Source organism: Gopherus flavomarginatus, chromosome 4 (assembly GCF_025201925.1).
Source record: "Gopherus flavomarginatus isolate rGopFla2 chromosome 4, rGopFla2.mat.asm, whole genome shotgun sequence".
Taxonomy (NCBI): Eukaryota; Metazoa; Chordata; order Testudines; family Testudinidae; genus Gopherus; species Gopherus flavomarginatus.
In genome coordinates, this window is record NC_066620.1 from 65,498,662 (window position 1) to 65,516,074 (window position 17,413).

The 17,413-nt window shown below is 44.0% G+C and overlaps 1 protein-coding gene and 1 long non-coding RNA gene across 2 annotated transcripts in view; one reads left to right on the plus strand and one right to left on the minus strand.

The window, feature by feature from the left end:
• ZFAND3 (zinc finger AN1-type containing 3) overlaps positions 1-2,679 on the minus strand; it is a 266,127-nt gene extending 263,448 nt beyond the window's left edge. The window contains exon 1 of the mRNA XM_050948639.1: positions 2,505-2,679. Coding sequence (XP_050804596.1) covers positions 2,505-2,575 — 71 coding nt within the window. The 5' untranslated portion in view covers positions 2,576-2,679. The remainder of the gene's footprint in view (positions 1-2,504) is intronic.
• A 141-nt stretch (positions 2,680-2,820) lies between these two features.
• LOC127048770 (uncharacterized) lies at positions 2,821-15,360 on the plus strand. The gene is made up of 3 exons (XR_007773767.1): positions 2,821-3,087; positions 6,058-6,164; positions 14,963-15,360. It is a non-coding gene; the product is annotated as an uncharacterized LOC127048770 (long non-coding RNA).
• Positions 15,361-17,413: the final 2,053 nt, after the last annotated feature.

Below are 17,413 nucleotides of genomic sequence, written 5' to 3' on the forward strand. Positions count from 1 at the left end.
TGAAAATAATTACAACCTTTTCATATTTAGCCAAGACCAACTTCCTGGAGTGCAGACTAGCCCATTGGCTTAGCATACATTGTTCTACCACAACAGTGATTCAGGATCAAGGGCTGCCTTGAGAGAAATTTTGATAATTAGACTAGTGAGGAACAAGGAACATTGAACAGCCAGAGATTTCTGAGAGAAAAAAGAGTGAGATGTACAGTATCTACTGCCTGTCCACTAATACAAGGATCAAGATTCCTCCCAAGGCTGGTGATAAGCTGCATTTCCACTAGGAGGACTTGCCAGCATAGCTACAGCAGTACAGCTCTACCAGCAAACCATTTCTAGTGTAAACAAGGACAAAGAAAATGAGGACACATGTGTCTTTAGGGATCAGAACTACACATGCATACAAGCCAACCACTCTACAGGACGCTTAACAATGTCGGCCTCTGATAACTCAATGAGGAAAAGTCTGAGCCTCTGATAAAACAATCTTTTTCTTTTCTTTTCCCTCTGATAAAGTATATTTGTGTTCTGGAAAGGTGTCAGATTGACAGAACGCGAAACGAAAACCCTGTTTAGCAACACTACAGATACAGAAGGTGAACTTTTCCATACCGTTCCACTGCCAATGTATTTCAACCCTACCTTGGGGGAATCACTGCTAGAATTAAATCCCTTCAAAAGGGGGCAAATTAATCCCAATTCTGATGGGTGTTTATGTGATGGGGAGAAATATCCATCAATATACAGGCAGCATCTTTAAAGGGCCATTTTCTTCATAGCCTCATTTCACCATTTGAGGCACCAGATTTTACGATACTCTGATGTCACAAACATAGGACACTGAACTCAATACAAAGTTCAGCATGAAAATAGCTGTGAGCTGAAGTTGTCATAACTTCTTCAGTGCCTTTGAACATCATCACTGATCACAGAAGCCAGAACATCATAATGGAAATAGAAGCAACTCTTTTTTAGTCATGTTATAGAAAGCATGAAGCATAAATACAGGGGCCGAGTAAATCAAAAATAAAATAATTTACTGTATATTTACAATATGCCTTGTAAGTTCACTCCCAATGGAACCATCATATTTGTCAAAGTTCAGACTTGTATCATAACTCACAAATGGGATTTAATTTAGAATTCTGCCATTCCAATAAAATCAAAGGTAGCCTATTGAATAGTGACAGCTCTAAATCACTCTTAATATGCGTCCTTCCGCTCCTCCAGAGTACCTTAAATCGTATTATGTAAATCCCAAGAAGGTACAGTCACAGACAGGTATAAATCTCAGGTGGACTCTCACAAGTCTACCCAGTTACATATCCTTTGAACACTCTATAAATAAGAACTTTAGAGACCTACATCTTCACCACACATATTAAAGACACTTTTTGTCCATGTCTCAGCCAGCACATTCCATATGTCACAATATATCTGCTAAAAACTGATAATGGAACCATCATTACCAGGCATGGCCCTGGAGAGTGAAAGAAGAATCAATTGGGCAGTTATGTATTTTTCCTCCAGCACAGACGAATGACGTTTCCCTCTAAAAAACAGGATTAGCCAGCAGATGACATGGACCACCCCTAGCATGAGGTCTGCTGGGAAAGTTTTATAAAGTGATAACAGGACACCTTCTATATTGCTATTCATATATACATGGCTGTATATGGCTCTTTACAGACCTAAAACTTGACAGACTGAAAGGGGACCTAAGTTACATGCTAGCTAACTATGAAAGGCTGAAATTTTTGAAAGAATTCAAGAAAGTTGCCTGCCTGCCACTTTGCTGATGCCATTATTATTCCACCTGGGGGCTCAGAAACAAGGTATGTTAGTTTCAATTAAACTGAACATCTGGAGGGATGGGCAGAGAAAGGCATTGAAGCTGCTCCCTTCAGGAAATTCTCTACAATTTCTAACGACCATGGGGGAGGCCACACAAAGGTCTCAGAGCTGTGGGGGGAGTGGGGAGGCAGTAACACATGGGGATGACTGAATACTAATAACGTGATAACTAATACAAGCCACAAACACACACGGATGGGGACCCCACTAGAGAGAGAGCTATTCAATATCTCGAAATGAGAATACAGACGGGATACTTTGGGATCATTTAGCTGCTGTTGCCACCCCTACTAAGCCACTTGTACTTGTAAATCAGGAGCCTGCCACCCCCTCTGTGATGCAGCAAATACAGTCACATGCCTAGGGGAGGAGCCCCTCTGACAGGGGAAGCCCCCCCGCCGCACAGCAGGGGCCACACACCACTGCCCTGAAGCAATCCAGACTGGGGTGGGGTAAGGGGGGTGGGGTGGCTCAGCCTTCGTGACAGGCCAGAGGGGAGACCAATAATCCCGGCCCCAACCTGGCTCACCGTCCCTGGCCTTAGCCACCAGGCCCGGCTTTGCTCCTGCCCAGCCCCACGGTGTAGTCTAGACCCCGGCCTCCTCCCCAGGGCCTCACCCCGCCCGCCGGGCCCCCTCCCGGGCCGCACTCACCCCCAGAATCCGCAGGGGCACCGGGGCGGCAGGCTGGGCGCCTTGCTGCGCTCGCTGCCGGCGTCTCCCATAGCAGGGCCGAGTCTCCGGCGGGGCCGCGTCGCCGGGGCGGGGGGTCGCTGGGAGCGGAGGGTCCGGGGCTTGGAACCGGGATTCCAGGCCGGTCAGCTGGAGCCGGGCGCTACCACTGCAGCGGCCGCGGAGGGGACGGAAGGGGAGCAGCAGCCGCGCCCGGCGAGGCCTGGGGGGACACTGAGCTCCGGGCAGCGCCCCTCCCTCTCCTCGGCGACTGTGACGAACCTACTCTTGCCACGAGCCGCACGCACCCCCTGACCCAACAATAGCCCCAGCTCCTCTCCCCGTGGTGCGCAGGGTGGTATTGCCCGGCCGCTGACTCAGGTGGGAGTGGCGCGTACCATCCTCCTGCGGTGGGGGAGGTTGGAATAGAGCAGGGGCGAGGGCCAGGAGACGGTAACTGCTAAGGGAGCCGATATCCGCGAGTAACTTGTCGCATCCGGCCCCAGAAGGTTCAGGGCCAGCGAGGACAACAGAAGTATCCAGAGAGGCCTCCCTCCCACCACATGTACGAGGTGGTACGGCCCGGGAAGACGGACCTCGGCCTGAGAGAGGGGGTGAGGGTTGGCGGGTGGCGCATGCGCCAGGAGAGGGAACCCGGAAGTGGGAGCGGAGCCGCCTTGTCCCGGGAGGTTACCCCATCTGAAATCCAGCCCAGGCATCCCCCACTCACCCCCCCCCCCACCGCCGTCCCCGCGGGCTCGTGACTGAGAGCGGGTCTGCAGGGCCGGACCCCCGCCCCGTGTGTGACCTTGAGCTGGTGCTACGGCCGGTTCTCTCCCGAGGGTGCCCGACTCTATCTCTCATCGATCCCCTGAACCATTTCCCGCAAGACCCAGGGGCTTTGTCTGCCTCGGGTCGCTCGTCCTCCAGCTGCAGCCCAGACACCCCCCCCAAAAAACACGCCCCACTGCTTAGCAAGGCTTTAATGACCCCGAGGTGTGGCTGGGAACTCGTTCCGCAGGGTTTGGACCTACAGGGTCCCTTTCTTTCTCCGTCCCCCTGTGTGTTTTGTTGCTCTCTGACAGGCATTGGACCATATGTCATCCTCAAAACTTTCCCGCCAAAAGGTATTGTAGTTTTGAGAATGCTTGGTGGAGATTTTGTAGGTCACATTAACACCACCCTATATCAAAAACCTACCGACCGCTATGCCTACCTTCATGCCTCCAGCTTCCATCCCGGACACATCACACGATCCATTGTCTACAGCCAAGCACTGAGGTACAACCGCATCTGCTCTAACCCCTCAGACAGAGACCAACACCTACAAAATCTCCACCAAGCATTCTCAAAACTACAATACCCGCACGAGGAAATAAGGAAACAGATCAACAGAGCCAGACATGTACCCAGAAGCCTCCTACTGCAAGACAAACCCAAGAAAGAAACCAACAGGACTCCACTGGCCATCACATACAGCCCCCAGCTAAAACCCCTCCAACGCATCATCAAGGATCTACAACCCATCCTGGACAATGATCCCACACTTTCACAGGCCTTGGGTGGCAGGCCAGTCCTTGCCCACAGACAACCTGCCAACCTGAAACATATTTTCACCAGTAACTGCACATCGCACCATAATAACTCTAGCTCAGGAACCAATCCATGCAACAAACCTCGATGCCAACTCTGCCCGCATATCTACACCAGCGACACCATCACAGGACCTAACCAGATCAGCCACACCATCACTGGTTCATTCACCTGCACATCCACCAATGTAATATACGCCATCATATGCCAGCAATGCCCCTCTGCTATGTACATTGGCCAAACTGGACAGTCTCTACGGAAAAGGATAAATGGACACAAATCAGACATTAGGAATGGCAATATACAAGAACCTGTAGGGGAGCACTTCAACCTCCCTGGCCACACTATTGCAGACCTTAAGGTGGCCATCCTGCAGCAAAAAAACTTCAGGACCAGACTTCAAAGAGAAACTGCTGAGCTTCAGTTCATCTGCAAATTTGACACCATCAGCTCAGGATTAAAGAAAGACTGTGAATGGCTTGCCAACTACAGAACCAGTTTCTCCTCTCTTGGTTTTCACACCTCAACTGCTAGAACAGGGCCTCATCCTCCCTGATTGAACTGACCTCATTATCTCTAGCTTGCTTGCTAGCATATATATACTGCCCCTGGAAATTTCCACCACATGCATCTGAAGAAGTGGGTATTCACCCACGAAAGCTCATGCTCCAAAACGTCTGTTAGTCTATAAGGTGCCACAGGATTCTTTGCTGCTTTTACATGTACATCTGGTAATTAGTTCATAAATTACAGGGTAAAACTGGATCCTTTAAGAATTTTATCATCCTGTGTCTTTTCTTTGTCTTGAATTATCTTAACAATGGAGTAACACATATACTTCATACTTTTTGTCTAATTAACATTACTTGAAATCTTATATATAGGCTATGTTTTGAGAAATTAAATTGCAGTTATGCATTATTAAAGATTGGTGAATCTAATCATGATTATATAGGCTACAGACAGGCTCAGGTCAACAATTTGGGTAACTCTTTATGTAGGGCCATGCTGACATCAGAGGGAACTCAACTAGTCACCATCTTTCCTCTACAGCTAATTTGAATGCAACAATTTTATTGGTTGCAGTGACTGGCATGCAGGAAATAGAACACATGTCAAGAGTTTTTGCTCACAGCTTAACTAATCCAAATGTCACTTCTCTTTAAAGATCCTGTGGCTGTATCCTAGCCTGGGCATCAGTGCTTGAAAGGTTCTTCATGTCATTGCAGCTTAAGCACCCCTGCATACTGAGGCAACATTGCTAGGAAAGCTGTGGCAGAAATGTAGTTAAGAGCTCCTAAACAACAACATTGGGGCTCAGAGTGAGCTCTCCATCTATAAAGCACCAGTCTAACTCACACAGCACTCTAAACCAATAAGACAATTGCAAATTAAGAGCCAAATTCACCAATATGCTTTGGCTACTTGCATTGCTTTAGTGATGCATCACAACTGGCTGGTGCACTCTGGCTTTGGTGCCCATACTGGGGAATCTGTCCTTAAAAATTATTTTTAAAATTACATGAAGTTCGTAGTACAGATCTTTGTATCATTGGAAATATCACCTGGTAGAATTCTCTTTGGGTTTCTTGCTGTATCACTGAATGGCCTATGTAAATGTGCTATCCACCATTGGGGACAATGTAGAGCACTTAACTGTATGAATGTGCTTTGACCATACAATAGTTATGCTAAAGAGTAACTGCATCCTAAGGGAAATGACCTCTTTCCCCTTCCCTCTGCAAGGGGCTGGCATTGGGAGAATGGAAAATTCCCAAACAAGACAAAGTGATAGACATGACAAAAAATGGGTTTAAAATGGACTCATTGGAGAGGACTGAGGAAGACAAGCCAGAAGCTAGGGCAAGAGGAAGAACGGGGTTGGACTAGCCAAGCTAATAAAAAGCAAGCTGACTGAGGGAGAGGAGTCTTTATTTTTCAGAATACAAGCCGTATACTCAAGTGAAAGGTCTGGATCTTACAAAGGTCTCTGAGGCAAGCCCAAAGAATGCCCTGGAGTGGTGAGGAAACTGAGGCAGGGAAATTCAGGTAAGGTTTATTTTTTAGGATCTATTTTTTATAGATCCATATATTTCTTGTATGATTAAATGGCAACAGTGTGTTAGAATTCTGTGCAAAGTGTCTGTGTGTTATATGATACACCTACTGCATGGCCTCTTGAGAAGGTAAACCAGAAGGCTCACACCTTTGGTGGGATTCTGAGAAAGGATGTGTCTAAGCTATGGGGGAGTCTGAAGAGTCAGCACTGGTGCGACGGCTTGGGCAGGGGACTGTGTGATTGCTGCTCCCAGCATGGGATGCTAGATAGAGGATCTGCACCCAGAAAGTGTGTCTAAGGACCCCAAGAGATTGACAGTATCTGGGCTCTGTTAGACTCCAGAGGCTTAAAATACCTGAGGAACCAGCAATCTGGTGAGTGCTTGACCAGATCTGTGCTACTTGGATGAGTCCCTTTAACCTTTCCGCCCCTCAATAAAATGGAGATCATGATACAAATTTCCTTTGTAAACTGTGTTGAGATCTACTGATGAAAAATGCTATGTAACAGCTAGCTATTATTTATTAGTATTATTAATAATTTATTACTAAACTTTCTAATGCTCAGTTTAGGGATAATTACAACATCCCCATAATGTTTTTACACTTAAGTTACCGATCTGTGCAACTAATCTTAACACCATTTCAGTGTAGTATTTTGTCTGGGGAAATTGTATATCATGATTTTAACCTACCCATGTTATTTTAAGTCTTTGTAAAGATCTTAAGGTGCACCATATCCACAAATCCATGTTGAAACTATCATATTCGTCCACTTCAAACTGATGGGAACAAGTTGCTTGTGGTGTATCACTGTGGCAGAGGAACATACTAATCTTAGCTTTTGAGCTCTCCTCCTCCTCCTCTCTGTCTCAGTAAAGTAAGTGTGTGTGTGTGGTGGGGGGTGAATGCGGGGGTATTGGGCTGACAGAAAATTAAGGTAGTTGATAACTGCACCAGAACCTAGTGTTCAGTGTGCTGTCTCCAGTAGGGCTCCCCTTGTGTTGCAGCCTTGACTTTCTGAGGAGCATTCTTAATAACTAACACTTTTTATAGCCTTTTCATCCAAAGCTCCCAACAAATTTTATAAACTAACATAGAAAGTGTATGTATATATATATATATATAGGGATCACTTCACTCAGCAGTAGATGCATCCAAGGGCTGGTTTGCAATGTTTCAGTTATTTAACAGATTTCAGCAACAAAACACAAGAGTTTATGACAGGAGGTGAGGTAGAATACACTGTCTAATGGAAAAAGCAAGACCAGTTTTATTTTCTTTAGGTCAGTGGTTCCCAACCTTTTTTCTGAACTCCCTCTCCTGTGATGGACTAGCAGATGCCAGTGAACAGCTACCTGTCTAGAAAAGGAAAAGGAAAACGGAGCGTTTCAGCAAATTGACAAAGAAAGGGAAAATTTATTTTTGATTCATTTTCTCCAAACATCTTACTTTAACAGTGCATTCAAGCTGGTTTGGATATCATAGAATGTCAGACTTGGAAGGGACCTCAGGAGGTCATCATCTAGTCCAACCCCCTACTCAAAGCAGGACCAATTCCCAGACAGATTTTTGCCCCAGATCTCTAAATGGCCTCCCTCAAGGATTGAACTCACAACCCTGGCTTTAGCAAGCCAATGCTCAAACCACTGAGCTCTATAAGTATTGTCACGTAGGCTGAAGTTTGGCTTAAGGTTCATAAACAAAGGGTCACGACAAGGTATGAAGTTGAAGGAAAGTGTGTAGGTGTTGGGTCAGATCTTATTTAACATCAGTAATGATCTGGAAAATTACAAACAACAAACTGAAGAAATTCACACGATACTAAATTGGGAGGGGTTGTAAACATCAGGGTAGGCAGAAAAAAATATGACAAGGGACCAACAGAGGGTTGACATATGGGCAGAATATAACAAAATGCAATTTGACCTGGACAAATGCAAGCAAATACATGTAAGAAAAAGTAATTAGAAAAACAGCTACTCAGTGGTAGAAAGAAAGCTTGGAAAGCAATAATGCTGAAGGAGACTCTAGTGGGAAGCAATTTAGCACTATGGCAGCAAAATCAGCTGATGTATTTTTGGCACTGCATACATGAATCCATCATGAAATGGACAAGGAAAGTGATAAGTTCTCTTTATGAGACTTTGATGATGTCATTGCTATAATTCTGTATTAATTTCTGGGCACTGTCTTACAGTAAGATGCAGACAAATTGTTGGGAGTACACAGAGGGGAAACAAAACAAATGAAGTCTGGAAGAGCTGAAATAGCTTGGCTAAGGAAGGGTTACATTTGGGAAACAGGGCAACAGGTGATACCCATCTACTCATGTATGAAAGGTACAAAAAGGAGGGAAGAGAATTTTTCAAGGTAGTACAAGGGAGTTTAATGAAGGGATGAAGAAAAAGAACATTTAGGTTAAATATCAGGAAAAATGTATTAACCGAAGTCTGTGAGACTGTGGAATAGTCTCCCAAGGGAAGTGATTGTAGCTTCCCATTGAAGTCAGTGGGAGTTTTGTCTAAGGCTACGTCTTCACTACCCGCCGTATTGGCGGGTAGCAATCGATTTCTCGGGGATCGATATATTGCGTCTCATCTAGATGCGATATATCGATCTCCGAATGAGCTCCTATCGATCCCGGAACTCCACCAACCCGAATGGCAGTAGCAGAGTTGACAGGGGGAGCCGCGGATGTCGATCCCGCGCCGTGAGGACGGTAGGTAATTCGATCTAAGATACTTTGACTTCAGCTACATTATTCACGTAGCTGAAGTTGCATATCTTAGATCGATTTCCCCCCATAGTGTAGACCAGCCCTTAGATTTTCAGGGGAGCAGGAATGGGCCCTAATGCATCAGTGCTGCAAGATGCTGTGTGCATTTAGTTGCCACTGAAATCAATAGGAGTTGGGGAAATTCAGTGCTTCACATGATCAGCCTAAGTGACACCTTCTAGGCTCAGGCTCAGACCGTGATGAAAGACAAATCTGTTCCTGATCTGGAAATGTAAATTGGCATAACTATTTTTCAAACCTCCTCTTTGTCAAATCTGCTAGACAAGATTGTGCCTGTACAAAATCAGACCATTTTTGTGGTGGTGATTTTTGTACAAACACGATTGCTAAATTGAGGTACACATATACAGTCTTACAGTGGAGCAGGAGGAGTGTGTCACAGGTGCTGCACATCTTCCTTCCCATCTTAAGATCTAAATTACCATAAAATGAGAAAAGCGACTCATATGGTGCCAATCTGTTAGAGAGACTCTTCATCTGATTGAAATAATCACCACTTTCTATCCCACTCCAGTCAGCTGGTATCATTCTCTGTGAATTCCTGTCTCTTAGAAGATCCCTTCTCTTAAAACCCTCTTCTGATGATGGCAAATATGAGAGCTTTGAAAGGGTCAGTAAACAGGACATGTGTTAATTGTAGTTCAGTGTTAGATCTTTCACAAAAAAGGTGTTAAAATGTAGAAAGCTAACTGAAATTTTCAGTTTGTCTCTCAGTGATGGCTGTGTTGGCTAAGCATTAAGCTGGGACCAAACATTATTTATTGAATTGTGAGTCATGTAGAGTTGTGTTTGATATGAGACCTCCACAGTCATACCATCATAACACACAGGTGTCATTTATTTGAACAATAAAGGGAAGGAACATGGTTTAAGGAGTAGAGCATGGAGTTCAGAGTCAAGACTCCTGCATTCTCTCTCCAGATATGGCACTGACTCACTGGGCCCATAACTTTACTGCTATGTGCCCTCAGTTTCCTTCTTTGTAAAATGGAGGTGACCTACTGGAAGTACTGGCACACTCAAGGAATTATGATGTAATTGGAATAACAGAGACTTGGGATAACTCACATGACTGGAGTACTGTCATGGATGGATATAAATTGTTCAGGAAGAACAGGCAGGGCAGAAAAGATGGGAGAGTTGCATTATATGTAAGAGAGCAGTATGACTGTTCAGAGCTCCGGAATGAAATGGCAGAAAAACCGGAGAATCTCTGGATTAAGTTTAGGAGCATAAGCAACAAGAGTGATGTCATGGTGGGAGTCTGATATAGACCACCAGACTAGGGGGATGAGGTGGACGAGGCTTTCTTCCAGCAAGTAACAGAAGTTACTAGTTCACAGGCCTTGGTTCTCATGGGAGACTTCATTCACCCTGATATCTGCTGGGAGAGCAATACAGCAGTGCACAGACAATCCAGGAAGATTTTGGAAAGTGTAGAGGACAATTTCCTGATCCAAGTGCTGGAGGAACCAACTAGGGGCAGAGCTCTTCTAGACCTGCTGCTCACAAACTGGGAAGAATTAGTAGGGGAAGCAAAAGTGAATGAGAACCTGAGAGGCAGTGACCATGAGATGCTCGAGTTCAGGATCCTGACACAAGGAAGAAAGGAGAGCAGCAGAATACAGACCCTGGACTTCAGAAAAGCAGACTTTGACTCCTTCAGGGAAGTGATGGGGAGGATCCCCTGGGAGAATAACATAGGGGGGAAAGGAGTCCAGGAGATCTGGCTGTATTTTAAAGAATCTTTATTGCAGGAATAAACCATCCCAATGTGTAGAAAGAATAGTAAATATGGCAGGCAACCAGCTTGGCTTAACAGTGCAATCCTTGCTGATCTTAAACACAAAAACGAACCTTACAAGAAGTGGAAAATTGGACAAATGACCAGGGAGGAGTATAAAAATATTGCTGAGGCATGCAGGAGTGAAATCAGGAAGGCCAAATCACACTTGGAGTTGCAGCTAGCAAGAGATGTTAAGCGTAACAAGAAGAGGTTTTTCAGGTATGTTAGCAACAAGAAGAAAGTCAAGGAAAGTGTGGGCCCCCTACTGAATGAGGGAAGCAACCTAGTGACAGAGGATGTGGAAAAAGCTAATGTACTCAATACTTTTTTTGACTCTGTCTTCACGAACATGGTTAGCTCCCAGACTACTGCACTGGTCGGCACAGCGTGGGGAGGAGGTGACCAACCCTCTGTGGAGAAAGAAGTGATTGAGGACTATTTAGAAAAGCTGGATGAGCTCAAGTCCATGGGGCTGGATGCTATGCATCTGGGATGCTAAAGGAGTTGGCGGATGTGATTACAGAGCCATTGGCCATTATCTTTGAAAACTCATGGCGATCGGGGGAAGTCCCAGATGACTGGAAATATGCTAATGTAGTGCTCATCTTTAAAAAAGGAAAGGAGGAGGATCTGGAGAACTACAGACCAGTCAGCCTCACCTCAGTCCCTGGAAAAATCATGGAGCAGGTCCTCAAGAAATCGATTCTGAAGCACTTAGAGGAGAGGAAAGTGATCAGGAACAGTCAGCATGGATTCATCAAGGGCAAGTCATGCCTGACTAACCTAATTGCCTTCTATGACAAGATAACTGGGTCTGTGGATGAGGGGAAAGCAGTAGATGTGTTGTTCCTTGACTTTAGCAAAGCTTTTGATATGGTATCCTACAGTATTCTTGCCAGCAAGTTAAAGACATATGGGCTGGATGAATGGATTATAAGTTGAATGGAAAGCTGGCTATATTGTCGGGCTCAACGGGTAGTGATCAATGGCTTCATGTCTAGTTGGCAGCCGGTTTCAAGTGGAGTGGCCTAAGGGTCGGTCCTGGAGCCGATTTTGTTTAATATCTTCATTAATGATCTGGAGGATGGCGTGGACTGCACCCTCAGCAAGTTTGCAGATGACACTAAACTGGGAGGAGTGATAGATACGCTGGAGGGTAGGGATGGGATACAGAGGGACCTAGACAAATTAGAGGACTGGGCCAAAAGAAATCTGATGCGGTTCAACAAGGACAAGTGCAGAGTCCTGCACTTAGGACAGAAGAATCCCATGCACTGCTACAGACTAGGGATCGAATGGCTAGGCAGCAGTTCTGCAGAAAAGGACCAATGGGTTACAGTGGATGAGAAGCTGGATATGAGTGGACAGTGTGCCCTTGCTGTCAAGAAGGCTAACAGCATTTTGGGCTGTATAAATAGGGGCATTGCCAGCAGATCAAGGGACATGATCATTCCCCTCTATTCGACATTGGTGAAGCCTCCTCTGGAGTACTGTGTCCAGTTTTGGGCCCCACACTACAAGGAGGATGTGGAAAAATTGGAAAGAGTCCAGCGGAGGGCAACAAAAATGATTAGGGGGCTGGAGCACATGACTTATGAGGAGAGGCTGAGGGAACTAGGATTGTTTAGTCTTCAGCAGAGAAGAATGAGGGGGGGATTTGATAGCTGCTTTCAACTACCTGAAAGGGGGTTCCAAAGAGGATGGATCCAGACTGTTCTCAGTGGTAGCAGATGACAGAACAAGGAGTAATGGTCTCAAGTTGCAGTGGGGGAGGTTTAGATTGGATATTAGGAAAAACGTTTTCACTGGGAGGGTGGTGAAGCACTGGAATGGATTACCTAGGGAGGTGGTGGACTCTCCTTCCTTAGAGGTTTTTAAGGTCAGGCTTGACAAAGCCCTGGCTGGAATGATTTAGTTGGGGATCGGTCCCTGAGGTCCCTTCCAACCCTGTGATTCTATGATTCTACTGACTTATATTAAGCGAGGGCTTTGAGGCATAATTAATGTTTCTAAGGCACTTCGATCTTTGGAAAGGTGCTGTAAATGTGCAATTATTATTATTTAATATTTTATTATATTATGACTATGGGAATGACATTTTCTGACAGCTAATGGCTATCTGGAGGTACTTAGGGTCCAGAGCTCTTAACACTGCCAGTCACTAATGGCTAAGAAATGAATAACCTGGAGGCCATCATAAATATTATGAATAATAGTTTTATTTATTATGCTCTCCCCATCATTCATCCAGGGCATTTTGAATGTTGCATTATAAAATAAGCAATTTAAGAAGGCCAAATAAAACTTTAAAAAGCCAAAGGATTAGGCATAATTTATAAAAGTGGGTGGAGAAGAGCGAGGCAAATAGAAACCCTACACAGATTTGATAGTGACTAATATTGAAATCATCCACCGAAAATTAAATCTGCAGATGTTTTATATAAGCTGGAACTTTTAGTACTATTATAAACTGTCAGGTTTATGAATGGATAATAAGGACCATTGTGCTGGGCATTTCCTGACAATCAATGACAGGCTGGGTGAAGCTTTTATGTAACTCTGTTCAGCAGAAGATCTCAATGCACTTTACAAAGGAAGATAAATATCATTATATAATCAGGGAAATAGCCACAGAAAGTACTCAAGGTCACACAAGGCATTGGTAGCACTGGGAATAAAACCCCTATTGCTGAGCTCCTAATTTAGTACCTTATCCAAGGGTCCATGCTGTCTCTCAAAGCCCCTGCCTTCACCTTGGGTGCTCAACTCTTCCAATCAGTCACTTGCACCATCTCCTTCCACCCCCATTCAGCATCACCCTACCTTAGACCTTAGTTCCTCCAGTGCCGCTGACACATGAGGCAGTCCAGTTCCTCCACTGATTATGGTTGTTCATTAGTTGTGATATCTCTTCCCAGGTGATACCAGCATGCTCCATATCCTGTGCCGCTGTCTTCTCCCAGTTCTTCCTTGCTTTCTTTTTCCTCCCTGGGGTACCCAATTCAATACTTGCTTAGCACATCTCCCATGTTCCATAGGGTGCACACATCCCAGCCACATAAGCCTTCTTTCTTTGATGATATTTTCTAACATGTCCTGCTCTGTCAGCTCCTTCACTCTCACATTTGTTGTTTTATCTTTCCTTGAAATGTGTAGTATCTTCCTCAGCCATCTGTGATGGGCAGCCTCCAATTGCTTTTTGTTAGCTGCTGTCATTGGCCAAGTCTCTGCTCCATACTGTAGTGTGCTCAGTACAATTGCATGGTATAATCCGACCTTTAGTTTGGCGTGGAGACCTCTGTTTGACCAGATGTTGTTCATCCTTCCAAAAGTGGTGTTTGTTTCCATAACCTCATATGAATATCTTTATCTTAGCCACATCAGATGTCCTCACACTCCCCAGGGCACAGAACTCTTCTACATGTTCAATTTCTTTTCCATTCATGTACCCGTTTTCATCTGTTGTCCAGTTTCCTACCTTCATCATCTTGGTTTTCTCTGTATTTACTCTCAATCCAATTTTTGCTTATTCCTGTTCTTCCTCCAATGTGAGAGCAATCATTCCTTTTCATGTCATACTTAGAAAAGCAACGTAGTCAGCAGAGTAAAGATCTTATAACTCGTCTCCACTAACCTGTTTCATACCATCCATTATGCCTTTTGTTGCCTGCTTCACCACCCAGTCTATTTTTAATGCAAAGAGGGATTGGTGACAACACATACCCTTGTATAATTTCAATCTGGATATTGAACCATTCACCAGGTCTGTATCCAGTCTTACTGTGCATCCACTTCCATCATGTAAACTTAATGTTATGCTGATCAGCTTATCTGGTATCCCATAGCTTCTAGCAATATTCCACAGGGTCTCTCGGGGGACACTATCGAATGCTTTCTTAAAATTGATTGTAACAGATTTTTTGCCAAGCAGTAGCTTTTTTGATGATCTGTCAAAGAGCAACCGTCTGTTTACAGCATGATCTACCTGAACGCAGTCTATCTTGTTCTTCTCCTAATATTTCATCCACTGTCATCTTCATTCTATTCAGCATAACCATAGCCAGTACTTAGCCCAGAATTGATAGCAGTACAATACCACTCCAGTTCATGCCCTGAGTAAGATCACCTGTTTTTTGCAATGCCACGATGATACCATCTTTCCAGTTTGGTGGCACTTGTTCTTTAACCCAGATTTTGTTTCAGGGACAGAAGAAGGGGAGAGTTCTAGCAGCTCTATAGAAGAGTGAACAACTTCTCAGGAAGAACCTGACCATCACAGGTGATGCCCATCAGGGACTTTCATGGATAGATGTTGAAAACCCATGAAGAACAAGTCAGATGACTGAAACAACATTTCCATTCCATATTAAACTGTTCAAAGCTAACAATCATGCACATGTTCAAGAGAAATGCCAATGTTAAATTAGAAGTAGAAGAGGGACCAATAACACCTGATGAGATTAAACCAATTATCAAAGGCCTCAAACAGAGGAAGGATCCTGCGGCTGACAGAACTGAAGCAGAAGTACTAAAGGCAGGAGGAGAAATTCTGATTCAGCAGTTAACAAATCATTCAGTATTGCTTAATAAAAAATGGAATCCCCAAGTATCTCTCTTGTTTTTTATATACAAATTAAAGGATTTAAAAATACTTTAAATTTCTTTCTCTTTGGAAAAATAGTTTATGCCAGAAGGATATAATCCAATAACAGGGAGGAAATAATTTAGAGGTGTTTCCCCCCCCCCCTTTTTTTTTTCAGTTTATGTTTGTACCACATGCCTAGCACAACAGGGTCCTTGCCCATGACGAACTCCTAACAATTATGGTAATACAAATATTAATAATAAATCTTAAATTGTGTGATTTTGAATAAATATGTGCCACTTTAGGTTCTAAGATCTAAGATTCAGATTATAGTTGCCTCCCTGTTACTGTCAGTTTGAGCATGTTGATTTTTCTCTTCCCTCAGCTTCTTTGAAGATAGAAGGGTTGAGGGAATACATGGCCAAATATTATTTCCATCCCCCTATCAATTCTCTGACTTTTGACTTGGTGTTTCTAAGCATACCTGAGATGAAAGTTACCAAAACTGTGCTGTCAGTTGGGTCTAATTGCTTAGCTGCATAAGAAAATGTTCCTGGAATCTAATGATGTCATGTCCTGAGAAGATGTGAAATGTGAGCTTAAATTTCTTTCTCCATAACTTATTCAAGGTTTTTGTTTTTTTCAGTGTTATGGCAGTAACGTCAGCTGAGAGAAACCCTATCTTGCCATTTGTGGTTCCCTACGCCTGAAGCAAGATCAAAAGTAATATTTCACAAGGGGTACCTGCAGCCTGGCTAATTTCCTAAGCAGCACCAGTTACTTTTATAGCAGGTTCAAGCCTGGAAAAGTAGAGGTTGCAGCTGAAAATTGAGATCATATAGAGCAGCTGTTTTATATTAGCATGATGTTGCTACAAAACAAGTTTAAAGTTGTTTAAAATCCTACCCACAGCAATATTTCTCCTGCTGCATCCATGTTGATGGTTTCACTTTATGCTGGGCGATCAAGTGGAAACACCTACATACTGATTGCTTGATATTTAGAACTATTTATCAGAGAAACATTGACTCAGTTGCTGATTGAAGGGTACTGCTTAATAATATCCCTTCATCGTTATTTATTGAGTATTAAATGGTGCTCAACCCTAAAAAATACACAAAGGAAGATATATTCCTGTTCCAAGGGGCTTACAAACTAGTGAACAATACAGTACAGACATAAAATGTTCTTGGTGGCCATTATGCAGGTGGCTTGCAGAGAACACAGGGAACAAGGGAGGCAGTAAGAAGAAATAAGAGCATCAACATAATCAAGAATGGAGTTATGCGAAGTTCAGAAGGTGAGGACCAGGAGTTAGAATATGATGCAGAGAATGAAGGGAAGCTAGTGAAGGCATTCAAATAAGAGAGTGACAGAATCTGAGCTGGAGGAAAGGAAAATGATTTGTACAGCAGCTTTCTAGCTGGGCCTGAGGGGAATGAGGTAGAAAGCAGGAGACCAGAATGAAGTGGTTGCAGTGAAAGATGACCAATTTAACGACAAGGTTTTGAGTGTAAGGATGGATAGGAAAGGATCAATTCTAGAAATGCAGTAGAGGATTTGGTGGTAGAAGGGGAAAGAGGAGTCAACAATAACAGCAAAGCTGCAAACCTGGGTGATGGGAAAGACAATGGAATCATCAGCAGAGAAAGAGAGAGGAGAGTTTGGGATTAAAGGATTAGGATTTCAGTATATTGAGTTTGCACAGGCAGTAGGACATCTACAACGTGATGGCACTGGATTGGAATATTGAGAAATAATAGAGGGGGATATGAGGAGTAAACGAGGTTTTCAGATTCATCAGTACAGAGTTGGTAACAGAAGCCATGAGAGTTGATGAGGTTTCCCAGTGACAAAGTACAGAAAAGAGTAGAAGACTAAGAACTGAATCCTGGGGGGATGGAGATGGAAGGGAGGCTGAGAAACTATTGCAGCACAGCCTAAAGATGCTGAAGGATAGATTTTAGGAGTAGGCCCAGGTGCGTACGGAGACATGAATGTCCAAAGAGAGAGACTCCAGAAGGAGAGGCTGACCAAAGGTGTCAGAAGCAATTGCTAGAGAGTCATGG